Genomic DNA, 24,364 nt, shown 5'->3' with positions numbered 1-24,364 from the left:
AGAAAGTCACACTGCCCCTACCTCCCCCCACACACACACACACAGTTAACAGTTTATACCAAAAGTCCATCATATTAAGTTGAACATTTCAGTCAAGACAAGGAAAAAAATATCCAATATCTTACCAGAAAAACCAACGATCCATCCAGGCCCAGCATCTACAGCAATCAAAAACATTTGATTACCAACAGGCTAATAATAATGCTAGGTATTTACTATCCAAGCTCTGAATGCAACTAAAAGAAAATGCTGTGGTTATGCACAAGTACTGTATTTTATTTACATTTAAATACAAACTAATAAACTATATATAGTTCTACCATACAAAAGTAAATATTACATTATAATGCAACATAACATAAATAGCAAATAACAAATATCCCAGATGCAGTAAAACTCTTCATAAAAATATGTCATCCCAGATATTCCGGATCATAAACTTGAGCTAGACAGGGCCCATAGAGCTCTGCAACCCCCCCCCCCCCCCCAAGATGGGCTCCCAGGGGATGTAGTGGTCAAACTTCACTACTATGGAGTGAAAGAGGAAATCATGAAAAGATCCCACAATCTTGATGACCTCACCTTTTAAGGAAACAAAATACAAATCTTGGCAGATATCTCCCGACCACAATTCAGAAGCGGAGAACCCTGAAACCCCTCCTGGAGATCCTAACACAGAAATCCATAAAGTACAGATGATCCTTCCCCTTTCGCCTTCAGTTCCAGTACAAGGACAAGTCATACGGATTCTCTAACTTCCAAGAAGGTGAACGTCTGCTTCTGTGACTTGGATTCATTACCCAAGAATTACCCCCTCAAGAGTCTTCCCAACGACCAAGCTCCTCTAAGAGGCCACCACCAGGCAGCCCTATTACACCGTTGTGGAACAAGCAACAAAGACACCGAGACTCAAACCCCCCCAAGATGACTCACCACTCCTCCTGGGATCATGGTTTCTCTTTTGGGTGTTTTACCCCCCGACTGTGTAGTGCATTAAACTACACGCACCGGTTTATCAGCTTTACTTGTGGAAACAGACTGTGTCCTCCTCAATACATCCATACTGTATATCCCTTGAAGATTGAGAGAAACTCTTCTTGAATATATATATATATTTTTTTTTTTTACCTTTTTTTAATTTTGTTTTCTTTTATATATTTTATTTTTAACGTTTTTTTTTAATATTTTTTTTTATTTATTTTTTTCACTCTATTTAGCTTATTTTAGCTAGTAGTGCTGGACTTGGTGCTACTTCTTCCCCCATTCCCCTTCCCACAGCCCTCCCATTCTCTGCCCGCTTACTTTTACAGCATCTTCTGAGATAGTCCCTGTTATCTATATTTGCATTAATGTTTATTTGTCTGCCAAAATCTCCCTTGTGTGCTGTTATTTTTATGTTTTTTTTTTTTATTTGCTCATCAGCTTTTATGCTTCGAGGTCCCACACCAAATGTTTGTTTTCCTGGGTACCCGGCGGCCGGGGCGGTTATGCATGCCACTCATAGCCGATAGGTTATGACCCAGGGGAGTTCTCTCCTCTGGTGACATCAGGACAGCAATCTCTCTAGAGGTTGTTACTCTTCTGAGCCCATCCTCTCTATGGGCCTCACTCAGATGAGGATCCTGCTCGGACTTTCTTGACCCGTCCCCCGATCACCACGGACCAAGGTAGGCCCATTTCTCATATCCATGGCTGATTCCTCCCCCCTGCAGGCGGCTCTTAAGATAGCCTCACAATACCCAAGGCCTAAACTCCCCCACTTAAAGACGTAAAGCCTTCCAAGGTTACAATTCTAGGGGCATTGATGTAATCATTATAAAGGAAACTCGCTTTCCCAATAGTCATACCCCACCTCCCTCCATCGCTGATACCCCACCTTTTTTTCTAGCAAACGCAGATGCCAAAAAAAAGAGGGGGTAGCAATACTTTTCTCCAAAAGAACCTCTTTCACACATTCTCTGACAATCACAGACAAAGAAGGGCGTTACATCCTAGTCAAAGGCAGGAATTTTGTTTACCATTATTTCTTATTATGCCCCTAACCGGGGCCAAGCTAATTTCTTCTCCTCAATGCTCACTTCCCTCTCCCCTCACTTTGATGGCAGAGTGATTATGGGTGGCAATTCCAGCATCACTTTTGATCACACAATGGACACAATCGCCCCTAGCGATTCCCCACCTCAAAAAGCCACCTAAGCAGAGCCTCTGCATCGCCCGACTCCTACACTCTCTAGGCTTTATTGGACACCTGGAGGGAACTAAACCCCTCGGCAAAAGATCACAAGCACTACTCAGCTCCACACAAGACTTGCACCAGAATAGATCATATTTTTCTACCCACCTCTGACATACACACAGCTTTCCAATCCTCCATACAAGATGTCCCATGGCCTGACCACTCCCTAGTCACCCTGAAACTCTCAGACTCTAACCCCACCAGGACCCTGCCACTGGCGCTTAAACAAAACAATCCTCTCCAACCCAGTACACTGCACCATGTTGGAAAGGGAGATTTGGGAATACTGTCTGACTAACGACACCGGAGACATCACCCCAAGCTCCTTAAGGGGTGCCCACAAAGTGATGAGAGGGAAGATTATTCAACTTTCATCACAACTGAAGCGTGAACAAAAAACAGATGTCATGAACCGAAAGAATTTAAAGCTCTTAGTGCAACTCACAAACAGAGAACCACCCATGCTTCCCTAGCCAAAATTGAATCTACCAGGTTGGCCCTTAACCTAGCCCTCACTCCCACTGCAGAAAAGCACTTATGTTGGATAAGCGGCAGGCATTACATGCGGGTGGACAAGTTTGGCCCTCAGTTGGCGGCTAAACTAAACCCCAAACACAGGATTTTTGCCCTCCCCAAAATTAAATTGTCGACTGGCTCCCCGACTCAGAACCCCAAAAAGATAATTGAAACCTTTCAGTCCTTCTATTTCACCCTTTATTTTGATGGCAACCCTATCTCTCACAAACACCTTGAACTCCTTTCTGGGGAAAGTCCCACTTCCGAAACTATCAGACTCTCACTGCTCTATCTTAGGATTTGCCATTCCAGGAATCCGAGATCCGAGCGGTTGTCAAGGACCTTAAAAAAGACTCTGCCCCAAGCCCTGACGGCTTCTCAACCTATTACTATAAAACCTTTGCAGACATATTTTCTCCCTATCTGGCCCGCTTCTTCAACTCATTGAGCAAGGACTCCCCCCTAGATTCTGCAGCTAACTTGGCTTACATATCGGTAATCCCCAAACAGGGAAAAGATCCTAGTGAAGTAAGCAACTATAGACCAATCTCATTAATCAACAATGACTTGAAGATAATGACAAAGATTTTGGCGAACGGATTAGCATATTTTATTGGTTCATATATTCACAAGGACCCAGGGGGATTTATTCCGGGGAGGCAGGGTCCAGACCAGATACAGAGAGCGGTGGACACTATTTCCCTTATGAAGTTGGGATGGGACGGGGGACCCCCCCAGGAAGGCTACCTCCTCTCCATTGACCTCCAAAAGGTGTTTGATACAGTCGCCTGTCCCTTCGCTATGCTTCAGAAGTGGGGCTTCGGTCCTGACTTCATTAAAACATTGGAAGCCCTATACTCCCAACCCAAAGCACAGGTTAGACTTCCGAGAAATTCCCTTGAACAGTTTCCTATCAAGAAGGGCACAAGGCAAGGTTGCCCCATCTCTCCCCATATTTTTGTGGTAGCCATTGAAAATCTGGCTATCACGATTAGACTTCACCCAGACATTCATGGGGTCTGCTGTGGCAAATCAACACACAAATGTGCATTATTTGTGGATGATGTCTTCCTCTTTATGTCCCCCCTTATCTCAACCCCCAACATTATCCAACTTCTTAATGACTTTGACCGTGCATCCGGCCTTCTAGTTAATAAGGCCTTAATTGGTGGCCCTCAATGTCTCAACCCCAAGACTTGGTAGTTAGAGTGAAAGACCACTTCCCATTCTCCTTGAATTCCACATCTATTCCCTATTTAGGCATTAACCTCACATCTAGAATAGACCAAGTACACAATATTAACTATACTCCCATGTTCAAAAAGCTGACGGAAGACCTTCATCAGTGGTCCCTGTACAAAATGTCCTGGCTAGGTATTGTAAACGCTGTCAAGATGACCCTTTTACCCAGAATCCTGCATCTTTTCCGCTCACATCCTATACCAGTCACCAAAATGCACATTAGCAAATTACAATCTGCAATCATCTGCTTCATTTGGAACAAAAAGGGACACGTCTCTCAAAGAATGTCCTTTTTAGACCCAGAATGAAAAGAGGGCTAGGCCTACCCAACCTGTGGTGGGTATAGCCAGTTTTTAAACATTTACTTGAAAGGGCCTAAACCCGATTGGGTGAACATGGAAAGAGAAGTGATCCCTGGTTTTACCTTGGACTTCTTGCTCTGGAGCTCTCCCAAACGCCGACCCTGATTCTAGCCCCTACATTGTCCCACTCGACGACACTATGTGACTCCCTGCACAAACTGAAAACCCCTGACTCCGTGGCACCCACTCGCCCATATCTTCCACAACCCGCGGTTCCCCCCAGGGTTAATAATAATAATACATTTTATTTATAACGCGCTTTACATCAAAAGATCTCAAAGTGCTACAAATCCATACAAAAAAAAATCTAAAACAGATAAAAAGCTTTACTAAAAAGGAAGGTCTTAAGATTTTTTTTTTTTAAGCAATCAACATATTGAGGAGCCCTCAAAGTGTCAGGTAAGGCATTCCACAAACGTGGAACAGCTTAACAAAAAGTTCCATCTCCGGGGGCGAATTCGCGAGGCTCGACGTGGAGGACGCGATCCATTAGAGCTCTGCACTCCCTGCCGCGATATCGGCATCCCACGGCATCTCTGAACGACCCTGCAGTCCCGTCCCTCCTGGATATCGTTACCGGAACAGGTGCTGACTCTTCCGGGATGGTTCTGACCGGCCACCGTGGTAAAACCAAACCAAAACCTATCAAGGAAGCCATGGCTCGTGCCTCATCTAAGATGGCGGTGAAGGCCCTGGCTAAACACGCGGCCCCCCCCCCCGGGACATGCTGACAGCGAGGCGGATTACGGAGCCGACTCCCACGCCAGCGACTCCCCTGATTTACCACCCTCAGGTATGTCCCAGAGTGACTTTTTTACCTACATGGAATCCATGCTACACAAGGCTCTTAAAGCTACCTCTGATCAAATAACCAGCAGACTGTCACGAGAGGTCAGGGAGCTAGGCCAGCATACGGCAGACCTGGAGACTAGAGTGGATGATATTGAGCTCACTCTTCAGGAGCAGGCCTAAGAGCAGGCAGCTCTCTGATTAGAATGCCACACTTCTTCGGCAAAACGCTCTCGCAGGTCCAATTTGCGTATACGCGGTATACCCAAAACTGTTGATGACCTGCAATTCTTTTCCATGGCCCTATTTCAAGAACCATCTCCCTCTATACCGATCGAACGATTGGAATTTGATCGGCTACATAGGGCCCTTACTCGCCGTCAGCAAGACGGTCCCCCGCGGGACATCATTATTAAACTGCACTTCCTTTGTGCAGAAGAGCAATTGCTTGTTGCTGCTCGCAACAAGGACACCCTCCTGTTCCAGGGTCACACTTATCTCTGACCTGGCAAACGCTTACAATCGCTAAGCGATGTGCGATAAAGCCTCAACTGCAAATCATTATGCAACATCAGTTGAAATACACTTGGCGATTTCTTTTTGCCCTGCAGTTTTCCTATCAGGGGCAGCAACACTCCTGCACATCGCCCGAATCTCTCCAACACCTTCTGAAATCTCTTCACTTAGCCACCCCGGCTCAACTATCAGACTTCATTGCTCCGCACTCCGGCTCGTACCATTGCTCACCCATATGCTGTCACCCCAAAGAGGCCTCAACCAGGCCCGTCATCCGTTCGCAAGTGGACTCCTTCTCTCCCATGACGGAGCTTCGGATCGACAACTGTTTTCGCCCCGCTGAGTGTGATCGAAAAACTTTGAAATTTTGATTTTATGTGCCGTCTTTTTTTTTTTCTCTTTTCCCTATAGGGTCTCTTGATTGAAGTTTTGAATATTCTACCTATCAGAAGATGATTCTTCAATCAAGGCATGCAGGAACTGCCCAGATTGGGTCGCTTCCATGCTGGGGGGTGACTTATGCAATCCCTCTCCATCCTGGGGGGTCGCTCAGGTTCAGATTTAAGCTAATCTTACTTTTATTTGTGTTGTTTGCCTATTTTTTCCTACATACTGCGGTTTGTCTTTTATGTGTTTTTTTTTTACATGGCTTTCTAGATAATGGAAGTTCTGTATACTTTTGAGGCTACTTTAGTCTCGGATTTCGTACTGTGGTTATCGTGCTCCGTGGGGGTGTTTACCTGCTACGGACCATGACATTTTGTGAGACTATTCCCCTTCTCCTTTCCTGTTTACCCTCCCGCCTTTACCCTCCCGCCTTAACCATCCCTCCCACTTCTCCAATTCTCCCAATCTTCCCTTTCCCTCTCTTTTCTCCTGTCCCTCCCTTCTCTCCCGTCTCTCCCACCCTCTTGTCTCTCCTCACCCTCACTTCTTTCCCCCCCTTCCCTATACTTCCCCTCTTGTTATTCCTTTTTCTCTGATATTTCTTTTGCTTTATGCAGTATTGGCTTAATAATGCTGAATCTGCTTATTTTGTTTACTGTAAATTATTTCTTTTGCTTTAGTCGAAAGCTCCTATTCTGTAGACTGTTATTCCCCTCAGATTGTATGTTTATGAGTTATATTGTTTTCTCCCATTCGTGGCGGGAAGCTGTCATTGCTCCCCCTTCTGCGGTGCACCCACCCCTGAGCTGGATGGCTGGTGGGTGGGTCGGTGCACTATTTGGTCGGGTGACAGAGTTCGACTCTTCTCTCTCTTTACGACCACTTGCTTGCCCACAATGTTTTTCTTCTTCCTTGTTCTTTTCTCATTTCCTACACTTTCTTCTTTCCCTTCTCCTCTGCTTCTTGTCGGTTGGATTGCACGGCCCTGGAGCCGTTCTCTAATGTTCCCCTATCTGTTCCTGGATGGCCCCTTTGAACGTACTCTCGCTAAATCTTAAAGGTCTCAACTCCCCAAATAAGAGGGTTAAGGCCTTTTAATCTTTTGCATCTCAAAGCTGGTATAGTGGCCCTTCAGGAAACCCACTTTTCGGCCCGCGCAACCCCAAAATATTCCGGCTCCCGACGATACCCTCAGGTGTTCACTGCCTCAGCCTCCACGAAAGAATGAGGTGTGTTACTTGCCTTGCATCATACTCTTCCCTTTTCGGTCTCCTCTGACATTAAAGACCCTGAAGGTCGCTACATTATACTTGTGGGTTCTCTTCAAGATGTTGAAACTGCCCTCGTCTCATACTATGAGCCAAACAATAACCCGAACCCTTTTTCACATTTGTTTCAGGTTTTATGCTCCCATTGCAAAGGTACACTGATTTTATGTGGCGATTCGAATCTAGTGATACAACCACATTTGGATAAGTCCCTGAATGCCCCTGATCAGTACCCTCCCTCCATACGCTTTCAGAAACGACTCTAACAAGCCTCTTTGCTCGATACCTGGCAGGAATGCAACTCGACTAAGAATTATACATTTTACTCATACCCTCAAATCCTTTTCTAGGATTGATCATATTTTTGTCTCAGTAGCGTCGTCCCCAATATTGCTTAATTCTATCATGCAGACTAAATCCTGGTCGGACCACTGTGCAGTACTTACCACGATATCCTCCTTGATCCCGCAGTCTAGGGACCGCACCTAGTGTATAAATGAAGCATATCTCACTAATCAGTTGTATTGTCTTGATATCCAAGGTGCCCTTAAGGACCATTTACAACACAACTCTACCCCTGATATCTCTCCTGTCCTTCTCTGGGATGCACATAAACCTGTAATCAGGGGTATGTCTATCTCGGTATCCACCCATTTAAAACGTGATAAGAAGCTTCAGTTAGCCATATTAGAACAAGATTTTCATCAGTGTTTTCTTCAATTCCAGTCCTCTCCTTCTGAATCCCATAGAATTGCTTTAGAGAAGTCGAAAGCAGAGTTGGACTTGCTGTTGGCTGAATCAGCTGATAAGGCCATCCGCAGATCTAACCATACTATTTATACAAAGGCGAACAAACTGGATACCTTTCTGGCAATGCGCCTTCGTTGTCCGGAACGGAATTCGGATAGACAAACATTCCTATACCAGTAATCCTGTAAAAGTTTTAGCCGAATTCCGTAAGAAGCTGGAAGACTTGTATGAAGCAAGATCCTCTTGTTCCCCCCTCCAACGCAGAGACTTTATTTCGGTACATTCCCCTACCCACATTGACTGACTCTGATCGTGAGAGTCTCTGGAGAAGTCCATCACGACCGAAGGTCATTTTAGCGATCAAGACTCTTAAATCACATAAGCGACCTGGTCCTGATGGGCTCTCTGGTACATACTTCAAGAAATTTGCTGCTATTTTGGCCCCGCTTCTCTCCAACTCTTTCAATGTTTTACTTCAACACTCTTTTGGTCAGGACACGTTGACAGCTATAATAGCCATGATACCCAAGCCTAACACAGATAATTCCTTCTGGTCCAACTTCAGGCCCATATCCTTACTTAACCTCGACATCAAGCTTCTGGCCAAAATTATGGCATTACGCCTTAATCCCATTATTGGTAGGTTAGTACATAAGAACCAGGTAGGTTTTATACCACGTCGGCAAGCTAGTGATAACATTTGGCGGGTTGTTCTGCTTCAGCATATAGCTAGATCCCGTAAGATTCCAATGCACTTGCTGTCCCTCGATATCCGGAAAGCGTTCGATACGGTTTCCTGGCCCTATTTAAATGTTATTCTCGGTTGTTGGGGTTTTGGTCCACATTTTTTTACAATGGGTGAATTACCTGTATAATCAGCCACAAGCTTATGTTAAATAGTCTGGGTTCCATTCAGACAGATTCCAGATAGGTAGGGGGACTAGACAGGGGTGTCCCCTATCCCCCTTAATTTTTGCTTTAGCGATCAAACCTTTGGCTGCCCTGATTAGGCCAAGCCCAGATATCAAAGGTCTGGAAATTGCATCTACTTCTCATAAAATGTGCTTGTTCGCAGACGATGCACTCCTGTTTATAACTTATCCTTGTACAACTCATCCAAACCTTATTCAGGTCTTGGATAAATTTGCGAATATATCAGGTCTAGAAGTTAATCAATCTAAGTCCAGAGCTCTCAACGTGTCCCTCCTGCATCAAGAATGTGTTCACCTACAAAATTGCTTTCCCTTTATTTGGTCCATGACGTCATTACCATACTTAGGCCTTAAATTAACCAGCGATCCGGAATCTCTTTATAAAACCAACTACCTCCCTATGTTGTCTCATTTGTCCTCTTTACTAGATATCTGGAGATCACTATGTTTTTTTTGGCTGGGGCGAGTTGCAGCTGTTAAAATGTGCTTGATTCCTAAGCCTTTGTATCTCTATAGAGTCCTACCGATTGCTGTCCCTCATATTTCCATCGAATTATCCAAACTCGGGTGTTTAAATATATATGGGGTCCTATAAAACCTAGGGTGTCTAGATCCATCCTCCTTTTTTTTATCAATAACAGCTTTATTTAGAAGTTTTCAATACATGTATATATGCAGGACCATACACGTAAGCAACATCTGGTGAAGTGGTCAGTAACATATTTGACATTCTACAAAGCTCTATCTGACCAGTTATGTGTCCTCTTCACAAAGTAGCGAATAGTTCGTACTGAGCCTTACCATCCTCCTTAATAAACTTAGTGGAGTCCTGGGGCTCCCTAATTTTGCCCGTTATCATGCTGTCCAGCTGGCCCAAATCTCTTTACTTCACGTATCTGTTGAAATTCCAATATGGGTCAGTCTGGAAGCAGTGGACCTCTCCCCTCTAATTGTATCTAATTTATTGTGGTTGCCCCCTGCGGTTCGGGGTCCTCTGACCAACCCAGTCACGCGCCATTCGTTGAAGCTATGGGATAGCTTACGTGGTCCCTTTAAAATTGGTTTCTCCCCATACCCCTTTACTTTCCTTTATAGGTCACCCACGTTTCTACCCTGCCCTTTCTGAACATAATTCCTTTTGACTTTGGACTCAGGCTTGTAAATTGATATCACCTATAAAACTTTTCCAGTTCTTCAGGCTCAAGCCTCATTACCCTCCAATGAATACTTTTATCTCCAAATAGTCCATTTTGTCCAAACAGTGATAGGTGCCTGCTCCTCCCTAGACAGTATATCTTTCTATTAAAATATTTGTAAGTCGGATCCACATGCCCCAGGAATCATTTCATGTATATATATATATATATATATATATATATATAACTATCTCACTTCCCCGCCAGCTGATCTTCCCATTTACGCTGCACAGTGGTCCAAGAACTTGCATATTAGTCTGGATGCAAGGCCTGGCCAAATATATGGGCTAGCACAAAATCCTCCACACAAAATGTAATTGCTCTGGAGGCGAATTACATGGTCCTCATACGGTGGTACCTTGTCCCCGCGAGGATCTCTAAATTTTTGCCATCTTATCCTTCTGTGTGTTTCCGAGGCTGTGGAAAGAGGGGTACTCATGTCCACATTTGGTGGTCCTGTCCTATTGCACAACAATTCTGGACGTCAATATTTCAAATTGCTTCCACATTACTTCATTACACTCTTCTCCCTGAGTCTTCTGTTGCCATATGTTTTTTTGGGTAATCTAAATTAAGTAGAGATATGTGTGTAGAGATGTGTGTGTGTGTGTGTGTGTGTGTGTGTGTGTGTGTGTGTGTGTGTGTGTGTGTGTGTGTGTGTGTATATATATATATATATATATATATATATATATATATATGGCTGTGTCTGTGTATAAATATATATATATTCATATATTCTAATTATGAATATGTTTCTCTGAGTAGGGGCTGAAGACATTTCAGAGTACAAAGTTTATTGTTCATTTAGCATGTTAATTCATGGCATTTAGTACATAGCCAAGCCTTTGTTTGATACCAGACATTTTGGAGCCAGTGAATTAAACCACCTTATGTGATGGACCCCATGCTGGGATGTTCAATCAAGATAGCCACATCCTGTTTAAGCTTGGGAAAGGTCACTTTAATCTGCTACCGGATATAGATTCCAGGATTTGCATGAAAGGGGGCTGACTTATGTAGTCAGGCCTCCAATCATGATCCTAGCTAGGCCAACCAATGGGACGTCAGCTTAGAAAGATATACTCCACAGCACAGATTAATGGAGGGCACTTTTATGGAAGCCTCACTTGATGAAAGGGTGACTTGATGGAGAGATGGCCTAAAGGCATGGGTCTTAAAAGGGTAACTATGGTATAGGCATTTTATACCTATATGTAGCACATGCTGGTAATCTAATGTTTTAGAGGAATATACTCTAGATTCCTTCATGTAAATGTATGTATTTTAACCTACGGTCTTGTTTGAGACTATAGATAGGTTCTGTGTGTTAGATTAGACTTTGTATAAGCTCTAATAAATGTGTTATGTTAAAGCTTTCGCTCTGGACAATAGAACTCTCTTATTTTAACCATATATCATATATGTGAGTTATTAAATCTTAAATATACAGTTACTAAAAGTAACACTTCCCTGGCCCTTTTAAATTATGTACAAAAAGATTATACAAGGGCCCAGACCCGTCTTCTCCTTCAACTAACCATGGCTGCTAAACAGACGATTGCTAGAGCCTGGAAGACCCCAAAATTACATGTAGTAGAAGTTAAAAACAGAGTGACCGAGGCGATGATTCATAGTAAGATTGAAGCTACGATTTTGGACCGAATTCCCCAGCACAGCATAACTTTGACTCCTTGGGCCGAAAAGGTTCTCCCTTCAAACGTTGATATTACTCTGCTAGAACCGTAAATTTTTGACTGGCAACTTTGTCTGATATTGTGGCCTTCCGGGGATCCGTGTGGTCCTGCCGACACCTCTTCTCTTTCCTCTCTTTCTTTTTCTCCTATTTTTGTTTCCTTTTCCCTTTCTCTGCTCCTTTTTTCTTTTCTCCGTTGACCAAAATGCCTTATATGTGATCTATTACGGTTATGGTTGGGCGTATTGCCCAAATTTTTCCTATGATCTTTTCCCTTGACTCGCAGAGTATATGCTCATGGTTTACATTGTTAGTGGATTGGAGTTATCCCCTTCCTTTCTGTACGCACTCCCTAGTATCTAACAGTGCGATTACAGTTGTAGTTTTCTCTGTATCTTAACATGTTCTGTACCGTGATGACGAACAATGTCCGATTAGATGGTCTTGTTGTTCAGATTGTACTGACCTTCTCCAAATTGTACCGTGAATTACTCTTTATAATTCCAACCATGACTATTTGTTACTGTACTCTGATTTTCTTTAATAAAATACTTGAACAGAAAAAAAAGCCCCATCTCCCATTGTCCTCAGTCTAGTTTTGGCATTTGAAGACTGTGTAATTGAGTGGAGCGGAGGGAACGTGTTTTTTGGAAATTAAGAAGTGCTTTAAGGCAAGGAGGGGCATGTCCATGGATGCATTGATGAGCAAGAAGGGAAACTTTGTACTTAATCCTGGCGGAGACGGGAAACCAGTGGAGGGAATGAAGAATGGGAGTAATATGCTCATGTTTCCGCACTCCCAACAGGATCCTTGCTGCAGAGTTCTGGATGTACTGAAACCTCTGCAGACTCTCTTTCTAGGAATCCCATGGAGAAGTGTGTTACAAAATCCAGTCTGGAGGAGACAAAGGCATGAACCAGCTTTTCAGTATTGGAAAGGGAGAGAATGGAACAAAGTTTGGAGAAGTTATGTAGATGGTAAAAATAGGATTTTTTGTACTCACCTTTTTGGCAACGTTTACTGTTGCTTTTCACATTTCATTTTATTTTGTATTCTCACATGCAAGGTTGTTGTTTTTTCACTTGTCCCCCCCGCATGTGTTTGAGATTCCAGCAATTAGCTGGAGCCAGTCAGATGTTGGGCGGGTCAAACTAGGTATAGATTACTGCGTGTATATATATTTGAAACTTTTTATTTCATTTGTAGCTATGACTAAGCATTGAAGTTCAATGTGAAACGCGTCAGCTGTTTTTCCCACTGTATGCTGGTACATGTAGTGCATTTTTCTTTTACCCAATAAAGGGCACGTTTTTTTTTTTAAGACTTGAGTGTGGCTGTCTATATATTCATTCCTTTGCATATCCTGCGCATTGCCGGCACCCTTTGGTTTCTGAGTGGACAAGTGATTACCCTAGGTGTGCTCACCTGGAGTGGCAGCTTCCCTACCTGTCTGTTGCTTTTTGGACTTTGCATCCATCGACTGCCAGCTCGGTCTGCACCCACCGGTTTGTCTGTCTTTTTTTTCGGTCACCTTCCGGATTGATCTCTTAGAACCACAGCCCACCTATGGATGACAATATGCCTACGACTACAGCAACAGAACCGGGTTACAGTAGAACCCTCAAATCCCCTTTGGACAACCCGTTAAGACTACAGCCATCAACACAAACATCAACGGCTGGTGAGGAAAACAACATCCCACTGATTTCAATGTTCAGAAAGTTGGAACAACTCATGGCCAAAGAAATAAAATCCTATTGGGACACTCATTTTTTGTCCGAATATATATCCTTGGCCCAGATCCCTCTGGGTCTACGGATTAAGAAATTCCCTTCATCTGAACTCTTTGATGACACCTTGAAACAAGAATGGACTGACACCCTTAGTACCTGTTCTTTGAAATTAATGGATATCCTCACCAGATCCAATCAGAAACAAGTTGAAAAACTTCAGATAGACATGGCCTCTACAGAAAGCTCACACCGCTCCAAACTCACGCAGATTTTTCCACACTTGATGGACACCTCAACAAAAGACTTGACAAATTGGAAAAATCTGTGATCGACACGAAAAGGGGTAAAATGAATCGAGATCATATCGATTATGAGAGCGGCAAAGTCTATGTATGGAAGAGATCACAATTCAAACCAAATTGTCCTCGCAGGAATCGTACCAAAACGGTTGGCTTTTCTGACCCTGAATCGGAATTTGCCTATGACACCATGGGCACCACAGGGTCAGACTCATCACCTGAACGAACCACCTTACCTGTTACACGATCCTCCCACACAGATAACTGCAACCATCCTCACCCTCATGTATCCGACAAACCAGCAAAAAAGAAAACATCACTTTCAAGAAGTCACGAAGGGGGGACGACATAAAGACACAAAAACCTCACTACACCCTCCGAGGTCGGCTGAAACAGTAACCTCCAACGTTTTAAACATATCCAGCAGAACTTTCACTACTGCAGAGACTACCTTGCTTTCAAAGGGACTGAACTTTTGTCCCACTTCAACCTGGTTGGAACGATACTGGACGTTAATAGGTTCTCTCGAGGTCTCACTTTGAAGAAACATTTTTACACACCTACATCAGAGGTCACTGTTGCTTCTCCTGACAGCCCGACTATTGGTGAGTCTGTATCGCTTCCCATATTATTTCCAGAGGTTTGCGCTTTACAGGACCTCACTGACCTGTCTATTGAGTCTGATCCTTGCCCCATTGATCCCACCGATGGCGATTGCCACATCCCTTTTAAATTATGCTCTGAATTTTACCTGGTGGGATCAAGAGGAAAGGATCTTGACCTTTTCCAAAAACTTGTTGAAAGAGATCTCACTCACCTTTCCCGGGCATGCCATAAGAAATATGTTGGTTGTAATTTGTCTAAAGAGGAAACAGATGCATTAAAAGTCTTAAGTGAAGATAAAAACATTACCATCCGTAACTCAGACAAAGGAGGTACTGTTGTTATCTTGGATTCCTCTACATACAGCAATGAAGCTTTGAGACAACTGTCTGATATTCATACATATTCTTCTTTGAAGTCTGATCCCACTATTCCTTTTAGCAAAGATCTTACTACACTTTTAGATTGTGCCGTGCAGGCAGGCATCTTCACAGCTAAGGAACAGGATTTGTTTATTCCTGTCAACCCAATCATGCCTATCTTTAATCATCTACCCAAAATCCACAAAGGTCTATGTCCACTTGTTGGCAGACCAATTGTGGCAGGCATCGGTTCATTAAACGAACGATTAGGCGATTGGGTAGACAGTCAATTACAACCTTTAGTCCTGAGTCTTCCAGGATATCTTTGCGATACCAAAGATCTACTCAATAAACTTTGAGTTTACGAGGACCGACAGTCACAGGTGGATTAGTTGCGACGTTACAAGCCTTTACTCCAGCATTCCCCACCATCTGGGCATTGAGGCAGTGAAAACTTTTCTAAAAGAGTCGGAAAAATTCTCCATGGTTTTACAGGAATTTATATGTCAAGCCTTAGAATATCTTTTAAAACATATTTTTTTCATGTTTGACGGGGACTACTACCTTCAAAAATGCGGGGCCTCCATGGGAGCCAAATTTTCTCCCTCTCTTGCCAACCTTTATATGGGTTGGTGGGAGAGGTCCCGCATTTTTTGATGTAGTAGTCCCCGCCGTCTAGACACTGCATTTTATTGTCGCTACATAGACGACCTGCTGTTCATTATCAATGACAGCGACATTGATCTGGACACCTGGTTGGCCTATTTGAATGACAACTGTCTAAACCTAAAATTTACAGGAGATTTGCAAACTACTTCCATTGAATATCTGGATGTCAGACTTTCTGGCACTGGTGGTAAAATTACTACCAGTCTCTATCGGAAAAAGACTGCAGGAAATGCCCTTTTACGGGCAGATTCTGCACACCCTGGACATACCATCAATGCGGTTCCCTATGGCCAATTTCTCAGGCTTAAACGCCTGTGTAGTTCTCCTGAGAATTTCTTTGGAGGCTACTAAAATGTCGCATAGGTTTTTAGAAAGGGGATACCCCATTAAAATCATCAATAGGGCTCTATCTAGAGCCAGCACTATACCCAGGGACTCCTTTCTAAGAAATACCCATATTTCAGCTAAAAGAACACAAAGCACCTCTTTTGGTGATGTCCCTGTTTTCTCCACGCCATACAGTTCTGAATTCAGTAAAATCAAGTCTATTGTCAATAAATACCTTCCTATACTATATGGCGACACCACTTACCAGCATATTCTGGAGAAAGGTATTAGGACTGTTTCCCGAAGAGCTCCCACATTGGGTAGCAAGTTGTCTCCAAGTCTTTTTCAAAGTCAAAACACTAACATTAACTGGTTACAGTTTCAGGGTACTTTTAAATGCGGAGCCAATGGATGTAGATATTGCAAACTGATTAAAACTGAACATGTCCATTCCCACTCCAGTGAGAAAAGTTTTACCATTAAGCATTTCATAAATTGCAACACAAAATGTGTTATATATGTGATTGGTTGCAGTACATGCAAACTCCAGTATGTGGGCCGCACCACCCGCAGACTGAAAGACAGATTACGTGACCATCTGTACGATATCGCCAAAAATCATGACACTAATGTGGCTAGACACTGGAACATCACACATTTTAAAGATATATCCAGTTTCACTGTCCAAGGCATAGAAAAAAATATTACACCTATTAGATGGGGGGACAAGTTTAGAAATTTGTGCAGAAGAGAGGTATTCTGGATATTCTCTCTTCACACAAGAATTCCCAGGGGACTCAACTTTGAATGGGATGTATCCCATTTTTATGATTGACCAGTCTACCGGGTTTTCCTATGATGTTGTGTGGCGAATTAGCCCACTACACAATATTTATACTTTATGAGTTTTGTCCGGCCCTTTATGTTCTGTGATTTTCTACATGCGATTTCTCACATCCTTCTCATGCACTTGTATGCTCACATGTTTCACCATCAAATATGCTTTACTTTCGGGTCTTCAGGCCATTATGCCACATTTGGTTCTTTGTCTTTGTTTTTGTTCTGGTTTCTTTCTGCATGCATGCACACGTCTATGCATATTATATGCACACGTGAGTTTCTATACATCTATGTGCATGCATGTTCATGAACATACTGCATACCATAGATCATATACCATTTACCAATCATTTTTGGAACCAGATTATGCTTCATGGGGCTCTTCATTCAAGGCATTCTTTCACCTTACCTGTCTAATGTATCGATATACACATTTGTTATGGCTCTTGTCAGTTCTATGGGCTTTAAATATTCATTATGACTTTTCTATAACATAATATCCGGGTATACCCATTATAGACACTGATTACGAGGGTTCTACTCATTTTTACTTATAATTCTAAAATTAAAAAAAGTTTTTTATACTTATGGAAACTTTTAGTTTCAAGAAAAATTTATTTTGGTACCCTTTCCCGCCTTTTTATATGTATGTTTCTCATATGTTTATTTCTTGTGCATATATTATTTACCGCTTTGTCGGTTCTTTTACAGCATACAGAACTGGATGTTTACACATATATATATATATATATATATATATATATATATATATATATATATATATATATATATATACACACATATATAATTGAGGGATGTCATATATCCCCTTAGTGATGTACCTTTTGAAATCTTGTTACTTTTTTCCTTTTATTACACATATTATTTTGCATTCACATAACAATTTATTCACTATTTTCACACCCGACACATATATACATGTACATTCACATTTTACAATTACTCATCAATACTTATATTACAACGTGTGATGCAATTTGTCCCGTTTACACGATCTTGTCCTTGCTTCATGATAAAATGACATCATATGCTTCATGATAAGGGTTCATATGTCTCACTTAAAATATTATAACATTTTAATTCTTTTCACTTTTACGTATCCCACATTAATGGGACACATACACTGATATTCCTTTCATTATGGCTCTTGTCAGTTCTATGGGCTTTAAATATTCATTATGACATTCCTTTCATTTTTTCCTTTCACTTTTTCATCACTACATATCACTATTTTTAGACTGACATGTATACTCATAATTCCCTTTTGGGATATATTTACATACTTCACATTATTTATGCGTATACACACTTTTCCTGTGTTATTAGTGTCATTTCATTTTATGTCTAAAATGTCTTTTTGGCAACATTTACTGTTGCTTTTCACATTTAATTTCATTTTGTATTCTCACATGCAAGGTTGTTGTTTTTTCACTTGTCCCCCCCGCATGTGTTTGAGATTCCAGCAATTAGCTGGAGCCAGTCAGATGTTGGGCGGGTCAAACTAGGTATAGATTACTGTGTGTATATATATTTTAAACTTTTTATTTCATTTGTAGCTATGACTAAGCATTGAAGTTCAATGAGAAACGCGTCAGCTGTTTTTCCCACTGTATGCTGGTACCTGTAGTGCATTTTTCTTTTACCCAATAAAGGGCACGTCTTAAGACTTTGGAGTGCGGCTGTCCATATATTCCTTCCTTTGCATAACCTGCGCATTGCCGGCACCCTTTGGTTCCTGAGTGGACAAGTGATTACCCTAGGTGTGCTCACCTGGAGCGGTAGCTTCCCTACCCACCGTAAAATCCTGTTCTCTTATCGTCCATGGACGGACACAGCTCCTTAAATCTTGACAAGTGGGTTATGTTTCCTGTTTACAGGAGAGGACTAGGCAGAAACATGTTAGATAATTAAATACATGTTACATTAACAGAGTTGAACAGCCCCGCCCAGGGGGCAGTCCCTCCAGACATAACCCTCCTCACTGCAGCATGCAGCCTCAGTTCGTAACAAGCAGTACAAACCTAAAAAGGAGGGGTGGGTGCTGTGTCCGTCCATGGACTCAGAGAAAAAGATTTTACGGTGAGTACAAAAAAATAGGATTTTTAAATACAGCTTACCTGTAAAATCCTTTTCTTGGAGTACATCACGGGACACAGAGCTGCTTAGTAATAACTATGTGGGTTATATATCCTACCTTCAGGTGCTGGACACTGGTGTAATAGACCAAACAGGAAGTCCCCTCCCTATATAACCCCTCCCATACTGGGAGTACCTCAGTTTTTGTAGCAAAGCAATAAGTGTCCCAATATCCCCAAACAAGAGGGGCGGGAGCTCTGTGTCCCGTGATGTACTCCAAGAAAAGGATTTTACAGGTAAGCTGTATTTAAAAATCCTATTTTCTTTATCGTACATCACGGGACACAGAGCTCCTTAGTAATAACTATGTGGGATGTCCCATAGCAATGCCTACTGAGGGGAGGGAGACACCAACGCAGACCGCCATGAGAGGACTTATAATGCTGCCTGCAGCATACTGTGCCAAAAGATTGCGTCCTCCTGCCGTCTTATGTTCACCCAATAGGAATTCATGAACGTAAGCACAGACGACCAAGTTGCGGCCCTGCAAATCTGAGTTATAAAGGCTTGGTAATGCATCGCGCCAAGTGATTACTATCTTGGTAGGGAGCCCCTGAAAAAAGCCAGGGGGAATCCCACTCTATAAACCACAAGCCTGAATAATAACCTGATGAATCAACATTGAAAATAGTTGAATTAGACGTTGCCTGCCCTTTCCTGGGGCCTTCTGGCAGCGCAAACCTCTCAGCTTTCCGTATCCGAGTAGCTGCTTCAGCTAGGGCTTGACCCTTCTTACGAGAGGGAGAGAGACCATCTTAATAGCTGATCTGAATACTGCCTGCCCATATCTAGGGTCTTCTGGTAGCACCATAAAACGCCAGCTTCCTATATCTGAAACTTTCAGATAGATTGTTAACTGCTCTCATCTCTATTGAGAGAAAAAGCAATAATCTTCCTTCCGCGGACCAAGGTTTTGAAAAAAGGAAGGCAAAAATATCTTGGATTCAAAAGAACACTAGATCCTTCTAGTAACTAAGGTTGGGTGAGAATTTAACATCACCCTTCTTATGCAAATAATTAAGTATGGTTCTATACAAAGATAGTTGCCAATACTTTCTTGCAGATGCAACTGCAAACAAAGAACACCAATTCCTTCTTTAGAAGAATGAAGGGAGTATGGCGCATCAGCCCAAGGTGCTGACCCTGTAAGCTGACACACCTAGATCCAATCTTTCGAGCCCATGGGTGACCTAACTGGCGGACCTATACCCATCACCCCTTGTATAACGGCCTGGATCAAGAGTGTGACACAAGCGACCCTTGAAAATATTGACAAGGCAGAGATTGGATCATTGATGGAACTTAAGGCTAGCTCCATCTCCTTACCAATGTAGGAAGGCAAGAATCTTACTTGAGACATACTACCAAGGATGCCACCCCTTAGCTTCACACCAGGAACATGGGCCTTCCAGCCTTAGGATATCTGGTCCTGGAGGCCAGCTCTCCTGTATGAATCAAGGTAATTGCCGCTGATTCTGAAAACCCCGATCCTCAAGAATGCGGGCTATAACAGCCAGACAATTAATACCCCTGTATGCAAGACAGGATGTAACCCTGCGAAGCAGGCCTGGACAAGCCATAAGGAGCCCTGGTTCCTATATGATCACTTCTGCTGTGCCTGCACAGTCAGGTCGCATGGGCTATGCCGGAGCAATTAGGTCAGCTTCCGTTCTTCTGGTGTAGCATGGACGCCACGAAAGTTGAGGCCCTGGGAGAAAACACCTAACCAGCGACGACTGGTCCCCCAGGATCACGAACACATCTGTTCCGCATGTGGGTGGATCCTTTGTCCTTGCCCCAAAGTTGTTCAATTTCTTGCTGAACCAGGACGTCAATACCCCCTAAGTACAGGGTACCGTTTCTGCGACATTTGGTCAGAAACAAGTTGGGGTGTAGAGGTTAATCCTCCGGACCTAACCGTAGACGGCTCAAGCGAATCGCCGGCCAATCTAGTATTCCATGAATTGACGATTGACAATAGGCCAGGCCCAAGCTCTTCCCTGGTAAATAAAGAAAACCACCAGAGAGCCACTGTCAGATTGTATTCAGACAGAGCAACCCTGAACTTAAACATTCAGGCCCGGGGGCGTGGCCAGGCAGCCGATGTAACCGGACGCACTCTCAGCTCTCTCCGTCGAATCTCCTGACATCCATCCTGCACGTTGCCCGTCCTGCCTGGTCTTGGTGCCCAAGTGCTGCGGAACAGTGCCCTGATTATCCCGGTGCCCTCCGTTTCTAGATCCGAGGAGGATGTCGGCAGCTAGGAAGCAAAACGCAAACCGAGCTGCAGACAGCATGGCAAGCCAAGATGGCGCGCAGGCCTCCCGCACAGCCAAGGAGAAACACAGGGATGGAGCGGAGAGACTCTTCTCCAGAGTACTGGCTGCGGATCCCAGCGCTCTCCCGGAGAGACAGAGCGAGCTGACCGGGGGAACATCTGATACGGACGATACTGTCCCTCTGGAGGATGGCGGAGGCCCGGAATTCCTATGGAGCGCCGTGAGTACTCCTAATAGCAACCCCACTAGGCCGCAGTCTCTCCCCAGCCCTGCCTCTGATAGTGAGCCATCACTTAGAGACATTTTTGCGGCCATTACCACGTGCAATACCTCCCTAGCTGCCCTGACTGCTGACATTAAAGGGGTTAAGGCGGAAATAACATTTTTGAGGCAAGATGCACAAAAATTGAGGGAAAGAACCTCTGCCGCAGAGGGCAGGATAAGCTCCATTGAGGATGACATGGCCCCCATGCAAAGAGATCTCTCATATAATAACCATCTCCTCACTCAACACTCATCCCGATTAGAGGAATTAGAGAACAGAATGAGAAGGAATAACGTGAGACTGGTTGGTCTGCCTGAAAGAGCTGAAGGAAAGGACCCTGTTGAGTTTATTGAAAACTGGCTGGTGACTGCTTTTGGCAAAGAAGCTTTCACTCCATTATTCTCAGTTGAAAGAGCACACAGAGTGCCTTCTCGGCCTCTGCCACCGGGGGCCCCTCCAAGACCCTTTCTGTTTAAACTGCTCCATTATAAAGATAGGGATGCTATACTGCGCAATGCTAGGCTTAAACCTGAGGCCATGAAGATTGATAATGCTAAAATCTCCTGCTTCCCTGACTTCTCTGCGGAGCTACAAAAGCAACGTGCAAAGTTTATAGACATTAAACGTCACCTCAGAGCTCTAGATGTAAAGTATGCTATGCTATACCCCTCTAAGCTAAGGGTGGAAGCTCTAGGCTCCGTTCACTTTTTTGACCTTCCGTCTTCGGCTGCACAGTGGCTGGACAGAGAGGAACGCTCAATCCGTGATGGTCGCATCCAACGCCGCGCTCAACAGGACGGGTAATACTCTGATTTAATTATCGCTGACAACTACCTGTTTGTTCCTATTCCAAGGCGGAGAAGCTGCTGATGTTTAATCCACATTTTACTAATTGGGCTACTTTGTTTTAGCTGCTGAGAAGTTTGAACACTTTGGTGCACTTCCACTGTTGCCCCCATGTGGATCTGGCTGCGGCCCCACCTTACCTACGAGCACATAAGTTTGGCCATGTTGGCCTGTGGTTATATGACTTTGTTTTTTCTTCTACTATCCCTTCATCTTCTGAGCAACCTCGCTGGAGGACCACCTCGATTCATCGTGTACCACTCACGTCCTGAACTTGCCCCCCCTCTTGTAACTACTTCAACTGTGTATTGCACATTGCTCTCTGTCTCATCCCTACTACTGATGTCGCACCTTCCTACCCCGATACATATCTCTTGCATCTGCCGGAGATCGGATGCCCATTTCCTCCTTGCCGGTCTGATCTACCACCCTCATACTCAGTATGATAGTATTGTTATTACCATGCATGTTTTACCTGTTTCTAAACTACAATGGCTGCATTGACTAGATTTGTGTCTTGGAATGTGAGGGGTTTAAACAACCCGGTTAAGCGCCTGGCTGTGCTCCGTACGGTCAAGCGGATAGCTTCTGATATTATTTGTCTGCAGGAGACTCACCTCCCCCCGACCTCCACGCCCCAATTTGCGGTAAGGCAATTTAGCCACCAATTTCATTCTACCTTCTCAGTGTACTCGAGGGGGGTGAGTATCCTGGTCAAGCAGGGCGCGCAGTTTACGGTCCTGAAAACACAAATTGACCCCGATGGGAGGTATATCTTTATCTTATGCTGTATACACGGTACTAAATGTATTTTGGCTGGAATATATATTCCTCCTCCGTTTTCATCTAGTATATTGAAGGTATTGACAGATTTCATGGCCCGCTTTACGGGAATACCTGTATTAGTGATCGGTGATTTTAATAACTGTCTGGATAATACTAGGGATAGAATGTCTGCACAAGGAGAAGTGGGAGTACGGGGAGGGAGCGGGCCTACTTCGTTTGCCCGCTTACTAGCGGAAATGGGCCTCACAGATGTCTGGAGGGCTCATAACCCAGAAGCCAGGGTTTACTCCTGTCAATCGGCCTCTATTGGTTGCCTGTCCAGAATTGACCTTGGTTTAGGGAATGATTTGCTCCTACCAATGTTAGAGTCCTCCCAGTACCACCCCAGGCAGGTCTCGGACCACTCCCCATTGTCAATAGACATCAGGTGTGGAGCCCGCAGGGGTAATACCCTTTGGAAGCTCAACCCCTTCTGGCTATCGCTTATTCCAGATCCAGACCCTATCCCGGAACTACTCACAAATTTCCTTGAACGAAATTTGAACACGGCAACATTGGACGTGGTATGGGACACGATTAAAGCCTTCCTCAGAGGCCAATTTATTAGGGAAATTTCCAAGGTTAAAACGTCCACAAAGAAGTGGGAGATGTCGGTGCTGGAGGAGGTAGGATCCTCTGAAGCCAGATATATAGCTGACCCCACGGACGATAATAGACGTTCGTGGCTAGCGACACAAACCTTACTTAAAGACCTATCCATGCAGTTAGCTGAAAATAAACGTTTCTTCCTACAGCAGAGCCACTTTGAAGAGGGTGAAAACACAGGTCACATGTTAGCACTACTAGCTAGATCACAACAATCATCCTCTCACATTACGTCGATCACGAATCACGCGGGGACTCCGTGTCACTCAACTAAGGAAGTCATAGAGACCTTCAAACTATTTTTTCAGGAAGTATATTCTTCCAAAGTTAACCCCACTAAGGCCGAGATTTACACGTTTCTGGACAAATACCCCATTCCATCTTTGTCTGCTTCGGATGTTGCCCTGCTCAATGCTCCTCTAACAGAGGAGGAATTACTAGAAGCACTAGCACACTCGAAAAATGGTCGAGCCCCGGGGGCTGACGGGCTACCATCTGAAGTGTACAAAAGATATGCTACCCAACTCCTCCCTACTCTTCTTAAAGTCTATAACCATGCACTTGAAACGGGTTTCCTTCCCCCATCCATGAATGAGGCCCTTGTGGTGGTCCTGTTGAAACCTGGTAAGGAACCCTTGTCACCGGATTCCTATAGGCCGATC

General features: G+C 43.7%; 1 protein-coding gene across 4 annotated transcripts in view; it reads right to left on the bottom strand.

Moving 5' to 3' along the window:
• MARCHF6 (membrane associated ring-CH-type finger 6) overlaps positions 1-24,364 on the bottom strand; it is a 1,325,445-nt gene that overhangs the window by 885,821 nt on the left and 415,260 nt on the right. For 3 of the 4 annotated variants that reach the window (XM_040351967.1, XM_040351964.1, XM_040351965.1), the window contains exon 9: positions 126-158. The exons of the other annotated variant lie outside the window; for it this stretch is intronic. In XM_040351967.1, coding sequence (XP_040207901.1) covers positions 126-158 — 33 coding nt within the window. The remainder of the gene's footprint in view (positions 1-125; positions 159-24,364) is intronic. 4 annotated transcript variants of the gene reach the window in all.

This window comes from Rana temporaria, chromosome 5 (assembly GCF_905171775.1).
Source record: "Rana temporaria chromosome 5, aRanTem1.1, whole genome shotgun sequence".
NCBI classification, from domain to species: domain Eukaryota; kingdom Metazoa; phylum Chordata; class Amphibia; order Anura; family Ranidae; genus Rana; species Rana temporaria.
The sequence above is the reverse complement of the archived record's forward strand: the minus strand, read 5'-3'. Positions and strand labels throughout refer to the sequence as shown.